The sequence below is a fragment of the Charadrius vociferus genome, unplaced genomic scaffold, assembly GCF_000708025.1.
Source record: "Charadrius vociferus isolate BGI_N301 unplaced genomic scaffold, ASM70802v2 scaffold477, whole genome shotgun sequence".
NCBI lineage: Eukaryota > Metazoa > Chordata > Aves > Charadriiformes > Charadriidae > Charadrius > Charadrius vociferus.
Window position 1 is genome coordinate 3,614,536 of NW_009649449.1, and position 12,671 is coordinate 3,627,206.

Genomic DNA, 12,671 nt, shown 5'->3' on the forward strand with positions numbered 1-12,671 from the left:
AAACTGCTCCTGTTGCCATGTCTGAGTACATGTCTTATTCGCTTGTTAGCTGGTTTGTCAGCCTGGTTTTGTACTTTTGGAATCTGCACAGTTTGACCCTTGGCGTTTTGTTGGCTTTTGGTTTGTTGTTTTTTTTAATTTTGAGAAAATTTTGGATGATATGGATAGGTTGAGAAGAAGAGGGAGGGACCCAGGGATGCCCAGAGATAAAAGGATGCTACTGTAGATTTTTCCAGAAGTCAAAGCAGCAGCTTGGCCCTAAATATTGAAAGCCATACTCCTCTGTCTTCTTGTTCTGGTGAAAAGGTAAACCAGGCTTTGACAATCTATGTGATCTCATTCAAAGTTGTGGATGAGCTGCATCCATGTGGTACTCACCTCATCTGCCAATTGTCATGGCAACAGTTGGAAAGGCTATCCCAAGCTTTCACTGATCCCAGCACAAAATCAGCAGTGCTTATTGCAGGAAAGCAATAACCCTTCCCCGTTCCTGCTGTATTGATAAATAGCAGCAAAGGTTGACATTTCTCTGACTTTGGCACTTTTTAAAAAACTGCTATTACTTCTGAAAACAGACAAACATTTCTTTCATATACGTCTTTAAAACTTCCTATATCTCAAATTCAAAACTGACTTTGTGGGCAAGTGAAACTCAACAGTGCAGTGTTGTATGGTAAGAGGCATATGAAGTCTTCCTCAAAAATATACTGGTATTAACTTTTTGTTGCTAAAGTCACGCTGCTGGTGTTTTCCTGGTCATTTCTTTCAACTCTCTTTTCTGTGCTTTTTAGTTTCTTTTGCCATTGTGTCTCTGGTAGCTGTTGCACGTATCCTGAATTTGAAATGAGGGGCTGGTACTGGAGTTTTGTAAAGACTTCTGGCCCAGTTGGCCCCCTCATACCCGTGTTGTGGAATAAGTGTTTTGGATGTTATGCAGATGTTTCTGTGCCTTGGAAATCTTACTGGTTTGTGTATCCTTCCCATCTGTGCCAAAGCTGTGAGGATCTCTGTTTTAAATAAAGTACAGATTTATCTCCTCAGCCAGTCGGGCCTCTTCTGTAGCCAGGTCATTCTGGGGAAAACATGATGTGTTGAATGCCATCACTTAATTGTGTGTTTTCTTATTAGGTGTGCTGAACATGCTGCTGACGATGCTGAGTGTGCTGCTGATGATATTACCTGTCTCCAAGACCCCTTACGTGGAAGAATTTTAGGGGTTGCTGTACAGATCAATGGACGTGGACCCCTATGCCAGCATGCAGGTTGGGATGCGGGTAGTTCGTGGAGTGGACTGGAAGTGGGGCAGCCAGGACAGCGGTGAAGGGAACGTTGGGACTGTGGTTGAGATTGGTCGAACAGGCAGCCCAACCACTCCAGATAAGACTGTGGTTGTACAGTGGGACCAAGGCAACAGAACCAATTATCGGACTGGATTCCAAGGGGCTTACGACCTTCTTCTGTATGATAACGCACAAATAGGTAAGTATAGCATGGACAAGAAGCACAAACACTGGTGCTATAAACCCCTCTCCTTTAGCATATGTAACACCTGCCTCTCATGCTGGCTGGAACATTAAGCCTTTTGCAACTGCCTGTGAACGGATGCTGAACAGCAGTGTATGCTCAGCCAATTCATGGCAGTGAAATTTCTGTTTGCCTCTGTGCAAAGGCTTTTCTTTCCTCTTTCTTTTTTATCTGTGCCTCCAAGTTTTGCTGACTTTGTAATTTTGTTAGTTTCTGGCATGACTTTTAGGATGAGACTCCCTTAAGCCAGGAAATGGATATTTCATATTACACATATCACATTACATTATTGTATCATCTTCAATACATGCAGAGTACGTGAATTTTTTTTTCTTCAAAACATGCAGTTGTAGTTCTAAAAGCCTGGTCTGGTTTCTCTGGATTTTGTGTGGATCTTATATTTCTTTGCTTTTGTTTTCCTAGGTGTCCGTCACCCTAACATCATCTGTGACTGTTGCAAGAAGCATGGTATACGAGGAATGCGGTGGAAATGCAAAATGTGTTTTGACTATGACTTGTGCACGCAGTGTTACATGAACAACAAGCATGATCTGTCTCACTCCTTCGAGCGCTATGAGACAGCCCACTCACAACCGTAAGTGATGCTGTATGGAAAGTCCGGTTGACCACGTTGGGATTGATAGGTCACTATTCTATAGCAGTGGTCTCCAAAATGGGGTGTGTGCAAGGTGATCTATTGAGGTGCAGGAGTAAAATAGTAGAACTTCAGTAGTACATGTCTCTTTAATTTATAAAGAAATAAATGTACGTATATTGGGGGGTGCTCACAGGTGTTTTTTTACTGGTAGGGTTGCACGATCAAAAAAGTTTGGGGACCACTGTTCTGTAGAATAGTGTAAGGCTGGATCTGGCCTTTTATGGAGCTGCTTGAGAAAAGGCAGCCAACAGAAAGCAGCAGAATTTTTCTGAAAAATTAAATCAAGGTGAAAATTCAAACTGTTTGTCTGCTGCGGCTTTTCTTTTCCTCCTCCCTCCCAGTTAAATAATTTCTTAGACATGCTTTGCTATTTGCTGTTCTCAGACCAACTGAGTGACCATAAGGAGGCTGACAGGAATCTTGCACTCCCAAATTGTTGATTTCTTCTCAGGGTTTGTACTATTCACTGAAGAACAACACCTTCTTGTTTATTCTGTACTCTGCCTCTGCACATTAGCGTTACTGGGAGTGAGTGCTACACTGTGGAACAGTATCCATAATTTTATGCTCATTCATGATGTGCCAAAACATGAAGGTCTGTTCTCCTGTCCTGAGGAAGAACTGAAAAGTAGTCCCAACAGTAGTTTCATTTGCGCCTCCAAAGGTGGGCGTGAAGATGAATCTTGTAATCCTCTTGCCTTTAGGAAAAGTAATAGCAAATCAGCTCTTGTCTCTGTCATTGATTTTCCTTTTTTTTTTTTTTCCCCCTTGAAAATATCACTGTGCATTGCATCTGTCCATGAAACGAAAAGTGTAATTACTTTGCTAAAGACAGCGGTGTCGGATTTGCAGCTGTTTTTCCTCCCATATGGGAAGCTTTTTCTGGAGTTGATTAGTATAGTTTTACCAGTGTGGCTGAGCCAGAATTCTTAGTGCTAGCAGAGGGATAGATGTTGCAGTCCAGAGATGTCCCTTCTGAGCTTTGAGGCTTCTGTTTATCCACCAGATTAGGATGTTTCTTGAGCTTGTGTTAATATGACAAGCCAGCCAGCTCCTATTGTGAAATGAGCTTTGTGATTTCATATATATAAAAAAAGTACGTGCATATAAAAATAGATGTATTTTTTTCTCTCTCTTTCTATGAATATTATAGTTAGCTCCAAGTAGTTACTCAGAGGTGCCTGCTTGTGTCTTTTATTTGAGCTCTAGGTACGCTCTGCTGTTAAGTTACATAATCTTCCTTACATTTAAAGAAAAAAGAAAAAAAGTGGGCAACGATTACTATAAGAGGCTGCACTGTTGCAGAGCAGTCCAAATTTTCTGGCCTTTGTATGGGTTCTCCATGGTGCTGCACAGAGCTGCGTTCTCTTGGGCAGCAGGCCGGTCTCTTGCCTTTCCTGACCCTCATCAGGAACACCCCAGAATGCTATCGTTTATCAAAAGGCAGATTGCTAGGCAGTTTCTCCCCAGGACTCTTATCCTCTGCAGAACTTATTTCATTTTCTGAGCAATCTGAATGGTGAAAGATGTAAATAGAGCAATTTTTCCTTTCAAGGCTTGTTATCTGACCTGGGTCTGGGCTGCTGTTTGAATTAGGCAGTGGAGCGCTTGCTGTCAGTGTGAAAGGAGAGCTCGGAAGACTGCCAGTAAACTTGCCGGACCTCGTACTGTCCTTATGTGAGTTGTTTGACTTTCACAAAACACTGCAGCACCGCTGTGGAATGTCGCCGAAGCTCTTTGGAGCTCTTTGGAGGTAGATGTCCACTAGAGCAGAACTTGATGTCTGATGATTCTTGCCTCTTAGTGGCTTTTTGGGTGTTTGGTTTGTTTTTTTCCTAAACTCCTTCACTTTTTTTCTGAGAGTGTGGTTCATTCAGTGGGTAGATAAGATGTGATCCAACTTTTTTTGAGTTGATAAAAAGAAGTCTAGACATAGGCCGGAGGTTATGATACCAAGTCTTCTGTTAAAGTAGCAGTATTCTGATTTACATTACTATGCGTTAGCAGAAGAAATGATCTTCCTAATGCCAAGCAGCTTACAAAAAAAACCCAACAAACAAACAAGGGGGAGGTGGGGGTGGCATCAGGGACACAGCATGAGCCTGTCAGATGTGGCAATGGCTTCTGGAAGCCTTAATAAGGGGTAAAGGAAGAAGCAGCAGTACTTGTAATTGGATAATATAACATCTTTCCTGCTGTTCCTATGTATCGAGTGTAGCCATGCTGTGAGGGATGGAAAGAAATTAGAAATCCTCAGTGAAGAATCTTTCAGTCGTGGAAAGCTGCAGTTTTAAAGATGAGTGAAAGGTACATACTGTGATTCTTAAAAGTCACTAAGCTTTTGGATAAAACAGGCTGTCAGAAACACTTTTTGTTTCAGTCATTTGACTGGGTTGGATGGTAGAATACTGTACTACAACTGCAATGCATATGTGTTTTATGCAAGAGCTTTCATACAGGGAGCTGCCAAACGGAAACAGTTTTACTCAGAAATGTCTTGCAGTGCAGGGGCAGGAAGAAATGGGAACACCTTTGCTTTAATGCAAATGTATCCTATGATTTGTTGGTCCAGTGTTCTATAGATTGCTCTGTGTTAAGAATGAAATTTTCTGATTAAAAGAGAAAAAAGTCAAAGCAGGGGCAGGGAGGTAGATCACCTTTAAACAATGCCATAGAGAGGATTTCTTTGGAATAACCGAGGTCTGAGCTGTAAAGACACATCGCCTCAGGCAGTGCAGCGTCCTTTTCGAAGAACAAAAATTGCATACTTATGACTCACTAGTGCTATTGCTTAGATCACTCATCTCAGTTTTTTTTGCTTAATAAAATAGAAGAGAAAACCTTTGGCAGTTCCCCAAGGACCAAAAAAACCCTGTGTGTTTAAAAAGACGTGATAACTTCTGTGTGGATTTGGGTTTTCTTGAGGTTTTGTTGCTACCTGCTGTTGTTTGAATGGCTGTGAAACACAGGATGAAATCTTCTTTAGAGATGAAGATTCTCTCACCTCCTTTCTCTGGCAGGGAATGGTTATCTTTGGTTCTTTACAGTGAGCCTCAAGTACAGTAGTGTGTTGCTTTCAAGACCCTGGCAAAATGCTGTGATGAGCCCACTGGAGTGTTAATTAGTCAGAAAGCTTATAAGGGGAGTGGTTGGAGAGACAGCCTGCCAAATTTGACAGCATCCCATAATCTTGGTTTTGCATAATGGAGGGGCTACTTCTATATCATGATTGTAGTCCTTGGGTTACCATCAGTGAGATCAAATGTAGAGCCATGGAATGCAGCTGTATTACGGAGCTGTCGCATCAACTGTCTCTTTAACCAAAGATCAGGAGCTGGGAGTTTCCAGTCCTTACCTGCTCTCTGTTCTTAGTCTGTTGTGAGAGAGCATTGCCATGCATCCAGTCTTACAACTGCTGCTGTTGCTGATCCTTTGACAGAGGAAGCTAAGGCCTCCGGTAGGACAATTTCTGAGATCGCAGTGTGATGTCGTTGCGCAGCAAACAGCTACCACCTGCACTGCTGTGGCCAGACCCACCATGTGGCACCGGTGCAGCTAAACCAAGGGAAGGCCAACACATAACTGTTTGTAGCAGCTCACTAATCCTAGGATTTAAGAGGCCTTAAGCCCAGACAGGCAATGCAGAGGGTTCCCAATCAGTTTTCTAAAGAGGCTTTGAAGACACCTTTACCTGAATGCTATTTCTGGTCTTAAATGACCTGAGTTTGAACCTCTGGTGGCAGGAAGTACTGATTTTTATTTTTATTTTTTTTTTATTTTGCCATTTGAAGTAATCTCTTCCTGACATCTGCCAATTGCTGGTATTTGTTACTGGTCTTGTTTGGTTTTATTTTTTTGGCTGTTTTGGGAGAGGCTCTCATCCTTGGACTATGGACAGCTCAGTTTCACTGAAGACATGTTTTTACACTCACGTATCCATCGGGCACACTCTGGTGAGTTCAGCAAATAAGCAAGTCTGAGACGATCTTCGTCTCATACAAAATATTAGTAGTATTATATTCAAGTGCAAAAGCAGCAATGGCATTTTGCTTGCATCACCTTCTCAGGGATGATGCTACATTGAATTTCAGTAGGGGATGTGATGCATTTTACCCAGGCTGTTTTCTAGACTTCACTCACCAATAGATCACAACCTTAACAATTTTTCTAAAGTCCTGTTTTTTCCTGGAGAACAATGGAGTTGGAGGAGCCAGCAAATGACAAAGGGAAATGTTTTGTGTAATCAAACATAAGAAATACAGATATTTTTCTCACGTTGTGTTTTATACTGTAGTCAAAACAGAGTTTGCAGTTATTTTCAGCCATAATTCTTAAACCAGCTTCGTCTAGTCTAGTTACCAGTTGATTTCTAAATCAGACACATTACAAGAACAAGTGCATGCTATCATTTCAGTATGCATGTGCAATGCAGACTCATTCAAGGCAGCTTTAATAATCCACCCTTCCATCTGTGACTGCTTATACTGTAAGCCTGAACTAATATAGCAGCTGAGTGACAACGGCTGCCTGTTTGATTACTAGGCAATGAAGGGGATGCAGGTTTATTTATTCTGTTAACTTCTTCAATGTGTGTTTTTTTGCAATGTCAGTTTAACCTGCTAGTCTAAGAAATTTTGATAACATTTTGAATCAAATCTGACTCTCGTGTGATAATGTGTTTGTTTCCTAACTTTTTTTAAAGGCTCATTAGTTATTAATGAATTTATTAATATGAATTTATTAATGAATTTATTCTGTTAATGAATGAGTATAACGTTACTTTTAAAAAAAAGAAAACAACACTGATTTACTGGATAAACTACATAACTGTGCCTCCTTAAGAAACACGTACATTGCAGAAGACTAGGGCATATCCCTACACTAGGATTTCCCTTACTTAATTTGGAATATGCTGTTTGGTTTGTGGAATAGGGATTAAATTTCAGTGATGTGTTTTATCTTTATCTTTTCTGGAATTACATGATCAAAACTGTAAGCAGAGAAATCTTCACTAAAACATGTTTTGAACTAATAGTCGTGTTTAAAGGATGATAACAAGACATTTCATATGCTCACCAGTGCTTCTGTATCATTCTCTGTACAATATTCTGCCATTAAAGGATGTGTATGGACAACTCTGAGAGTACGGTTGAGAAAACCTTCTGTCTGCAGTACAGTGTCGAGTCGTAGGTATGCAGACGCATTTTAGTTCACATTTAGTAGCCTTGGTCTGAAATCTTTTGGCTTTCCAAAACCAAGTCTGATATGAGTTAGCTTTGGAGGTTAGCAAAAAAGACAGCAAGTGTTTAGCCCAACTCAGACCACGGTCTGAGTTATGAACATACAGCTGGTTTTGTGAAGAGCAAGGCAAGGAAGGATAGGATTGACAATGGAAATTCTTGGTAAAGGCAGTTCCTGAAATAGGTTTCTGTGATCCTGATCCCTCACTTACTGGTGTCCTTGTCTTAGTCTGGTTCATGCTTGAGCAATCAGCATCCGCCTGCCATCTGTCAGAATTTCCTTCCTTTATCCTTTGCTGGAAGTGCTTCAGTAAAAGCTTTGCTAGGGAGGATTAGAGAATCTAAAATTTCTTGCCTCATTGAGGTCAGTTTTACCTGTAGTTTCTGTAGGATCTTTGTGTTGGCTTTTCTTCAGGTGTAGCCCGTGCAGATCTTTATACATCCCAGAAGATGTGTGGGTTTGTACCCACCATGAGCTGAGATTCTAGTTTACAGCTGTGCCTCTCCAAAGAGATTAACGCAACATTTATGGCCTGCTATCTTGCAGGGTGACCATCCCTCTGCTTTTCAGTCCCATGTGTTGTGCTTGTTTTTTCGGATAACAATTTTCTGCAGTGGAGAAGTCTCTGTCTTGCAAAACGTCATAGCTGTGCCTGGTATGAAGGAGCTCTGACTTCTGCAGGGCCTCAGATCGCTACTGCAAATTAAAAGCAGTCTCTGTTTAAACTTCTTCAAGTCGGTTGTTTTAGGTCTCAGATCTCTCTCTGTAAAGCATAGATGATGTGATTTTTCTAGCTTTTGGGAGCACAGCTCCCAGCGATGTGAAAGGCTGTGGAAGCACCTCAGTGGAATTTGAGCGCAGGCGGAATATCCACAGGGGGATGGTTCCCAGCATGCTGAAGAGAGACATAGCTTCATTCTGTACCGTACACACTCCCAAGTGTTTTCTGGACTCGATAGTAATTTAATATCATTGGAATTTGTAGGGCAGAAATGGCTGCAGACTTTGGCTGTCATAATTAAAATTGTTACTAAAGGCAATATTGCAGTGATTAAATTTATCCCTAGGGTATTTTTGCAACATACTAATAACTTTGGTTGTTATCCAGTATTTGGAGCAAAACATCTTGAATTAGATTAAAACCTAAGACGTATTGGCTCAGGACATCTGGTTCTCGCATCATTCTTCAGTGTTGCTGGTCAGCAGTGTGGTTCAAGACAAGGTCAAAATTTTTATGAGGCCAGGGAAAGAAGGCAGTTATGGTGGGTTGCCTCCAGCATTTAAGTAGAATGGGAAATGGAGTTTCTTACACTTCATTCTTCTTTAAGGAAGCTCAGTGTTCTGAACTGGTCAGCTTTCTTTTCCTGGTCTCTAGTCACGAATTTCACTGAAGTGACAGGTTAATGTGAGAGCTGTTGAGACGGGAAATGACTGCTGTTATATAATTATACAAAAAGGGAAATTATGCTAGGAATACAGTGAATGTATGATCATACAACAATCTTCGCATTGAAACCCCTCCCTTGTGAGAGTAGGGTTTGGAGGAGCGAAGTATATTTTTGTCACTTTGTCGCAGGGCTTAACTAAAATGTCTTTGATAAACTGTTAGAAAAACATTCAGCAAAATACAGTGAAAACAGCATGTTTCAGGTGTAATACACAAATCCACGCTGTTTTTTGAAGCCGGTCTATAGTGCATGACACTGCAATAAATGCTGCTAAGTGTTTCTTTTTAGCTGAGCTTTTTCCTAGCACTCTTTCATTGTCTTCACTTTCATAACAACTGCCAGCCTTGATGGTATTTAAAACGGATAAAATCTCAACCATTCAAAAAACAGTCTTATTCTTCCTTCTGTTGATAATGAGCATTCAACGATTATAAGAACCTGTGTAAATAATCTCTCTCTCTTTTTAAACACATTAGGTTGTAAAGCACAGGTGGGAGATCTGTTAACAAGTTAAGAAAGGTAAAAGACTTAGGCTTTTGATGGATAAGTAAACAGTAAGTTCAAGCATAAGCTTTTTATCCTGCTGAGTGTCCACCTTCTCTCTCTAGGTATTAGATGGAAAATAAATACAGCATTCTGAGGTCAGCCCTACCCCGGGTAGGCTTTCCCTCCCCTCCCCCTGTGGAACAGCTGCTGAACTTGGTTTTGCTCCGTCTGGTCCGGGAGCTGCCAAGAGCCTGTCAGGAGGAGGTGCGCAATTACGGGTGTGGGTTGTGGCACCTTTGCAGTCACCTAGAAAAGTGGATTGTACCCTGAGTGAGCAACACAGAGAGGTCCGTAAGGACTTCTGTGGGGTGGTATCTCATGAGAAAGCTTTCTGCTAGGGAACAGAGACTTAGGAACAGCACGCACAAAACCAGCAGAGAAGCTGCTGTAGCGTTATGGGAATTGGAAGCTACTTTAACAGGACATCAGACCCTCTGTTTACTATCACGTAGGTATTTTTTTTTTCTTAAGATGGATCAGTGTGTATGCCTGTGATGTGGATTCTGTGTTATCCTGGAAACAGTCTAGCCACAACACGGCGGGTCTAATCTGTTCTGCTTTTCAGCAAGTGAGCTAGGCTGTACGCTCTGCAGCTTAGGTTATGAAATGTGCTGAACCTCTTACGACTTTGAGCTAGGAGACTGCCTGGGCCATTAATGCTTTCATGCAGTGTACACCCTAGTAATGTCCATAAGCATTGCCTTAAACTTACCAATGGGACTCAAGGGCAGCTGAAATTTAAGTTTCACTCCCTCTGAAGTGATGTCAGACTTTCTGGAGAGGTCACTTTCTCCTTACATCCCCCCCCCCCCCCCGCGGCTCTCTTTTAAAGATACATTTTAATTGTGTGAGACTTGTATGAATTGACTTGGGTGTTTTCCTTTGGGAATCATGGGGATTATAAGTGGCACGGCTGGCACTGAAAACTAACATGCCCTCCTGCTATAATGTTTAGGATTGCTTGGTGGTATTTGTAGCAGCGCTTCCCCTGCTCTGTGTAGGCAGCGGGGTGAAGTCGCTAAAGCCAGAATTTGATGACTTTGGTTCGCAGATGTTGTACCTTATGCTGTAGAATGCTGGTAAATATTTATGTTTAAAAGTATTAATTTGCATGCATTTACAGTAATCATACTTGGCCCTCAGTGGACTTCCTTGCCGTAATATAGTTTGTGATTTGTGCATCTCATAGGGCAAGTGGGGAATTTCTTCTTCTTTGGAGCTACTAGATTTTATTTTTGCCCTACACAGCCTCCTCCAGGCTCTTGAAGTTCTGAAAGAAGGATGATCTTTTTTCCTTCGTGGCTAAGCATGCTTTGTGCGAGTCAGTGAATGTAATCGTTTTGAATCTTTGTGTTTATATATGTTCAGCTTCCAGAGTCAGTAAGATGACATTCGGGTGTCTAACAAGATGAGAGAGAGACCCCAGCACAGTCCTGCCACGTGTGTGTAGATATGTGTTTGTCTGCACAGACTGTTACTGAAGTGTGCATGTTCCTCGTGCTCATATAGCAGCCTCTATTCCCAATTATCTCCATCCTACAGTTGAGGGAAACACAGAACTTTTTTAAAGCTTGCTATGGGTTTCACAATTTTTGATAATGTTTCATGATAAACCTTGGCCTTCTTTAGCCCAGTGTATTATTCACTAGTTGTCTTTCTGTCGTCAGTGGAAGAGTGCCTAAGTATTCTGACCTTCCTGGGGAGACCAGCTTTTAGGATCAAAGACTCTGTTCAACTATTTTATTCTTTTCTCTCACTTCTTACATGCTCTTCAGAACTCAAACCATGTTTTTCTGTATGTAAGCGTTGTAAACTTGGTCCTCATATGACAGACCTCAGTTGGAACAGAGCTTTATATGAATAGTAACAATAAATTAATTTGTTTTCTTTTATTTTGTTTTCCAGAGTTCTAGTGAGTCCTCGACAGAATTTGACTCGCATCACATTAAAAGGGACTTTCCAGGGAGCTAAAGTAGTCCGTGGCCCAGACTGGGAGTGGGGTAACCAGGATGGTAAGCTGCTTTTGAGACTTCCTGTAGAACACCATTCAGGGTTTTTTTTCCTTTTTTTTTTTTCTCTTTGCCAAATTGCTAGTTGAAAATGCATGTGCCGAGCAGTAGCTTCTCAGGGAGCTGTTCAGATGATGCAGGTTGCTGTTCCTTAAATTGTTAAATATTATTTGTTTTCTTGTATTTGTTTAAAAACATCTGTGACATAAACTGTATGCATTCATTCAGGGTGTGGGAGGGAAGTTTTGCTGCTCCTGTTTCATAGATGTGAAAATTCATTGGAACCATCCTGGAAAATCTTGTATAGAACTATAAATGTACACCATGTTACAAGAAATTAGAGACCCATCTTTTCCTGAAAGAGCTTCCGTTCACAGTGAGAATAAGGTTTGTCTGGTACTGTACTTTGTGTACAGTAGTCCTATTTCCTTTGGAGTTCTTTGGAATATCATTATTTGGACACTTTTAAGAACAGTGAAGAGAAATTATCTATAAGGAGTGTTTCACATGGAGCATTAATGAAGAAGCATTAATTTTGGTATGAATTGTAACTTCAGGCTGAAAATGCAAAGGGAGAAAAATGCCTTTTCTATAGCGATTCTTGGGTTCTAATGACTGTGTCTAATTCACTGATAGAAATTTCTGTGTAGTGCTACCGGGTTAAGGAAACTACACTGTCCGTTTCTATTCCAGAGCCTTGTACACACTGTACTGTTTACAGCTTATTTTTTCCCTTAATTATTAAGTTTTAAGTCTGTAGGTTTCCAGTGTTGACTCCTCCATTTATTGCATCTCTGGGTTCAGTGGAGGACATGGATACTTGCAGGGTCTGAGAGCAAAAGAAGCTTATGCTCAGTACAGCTTATCCATCCTTTTGAGATCAGATCAACATTTACATGTCTGAGACTTGTGTTGCTTACAATGGTTGTGACCTGAAAGCAGTTACATGTGCACAAGTGAGAAGAAACATAAGGCCAGCCACTCTAATGAGAACCGCCTTGTCTTTGATGAAGCTGTTCCCATCCACAGCCTTTTGCTCTTCTGAACTTAGCTTCCTGGTAGCACTAACACATCAACTCGATTTCCATTTAAGGAGGTAACATATAAGTCGTGGTAATAAATAACCTTGCAAAGTCTGTAATAGGGTCCTGGTAAGTTTATGTATTGATCATGCGGTCTTGTGTGCCTGGTAAGGGCAGTAGCAGCTAGTTGAGAAATTGCCTGTGTCTTTTTAGTATTCCTGCT

General features: G+C 41.2%; 1 protein-coding gene across 2 annotated transcripts in view; it reads left to right on the forward strand.

Moving 5' to 3' along the window:
- The first annotated feature begins 1,130 nt into the window (after positions 1-1,130).
- Positions 1,131-12,671, forward strand: part of MIB2 (mindbomb E3 ubiquitin protein ligase 2) — a 31,277-nt gene continuing 19,736 nt past the window's right edge. For both annotated transcript variants that reach the window (XM_009889601.1, XM_009889602.1), the window contains exons 1-3: positions 1,131-1,479; positions 1,948-2,119; positions 11,323-11,429. In XM_009889601.1, coding sequence (XP_009887903.1) covers positions 1,233-1,479; positions 1,948-2,119; positions 11,323-11,429 — 526 coding nt within the window. In that variant the 5' untranslated portion in view covers positions 1,131-1,232. The remainder of the gene's footprint in view (positions 1,480-1,947; positions 2,120-11,322; positions 11,430-12,671) is intronic.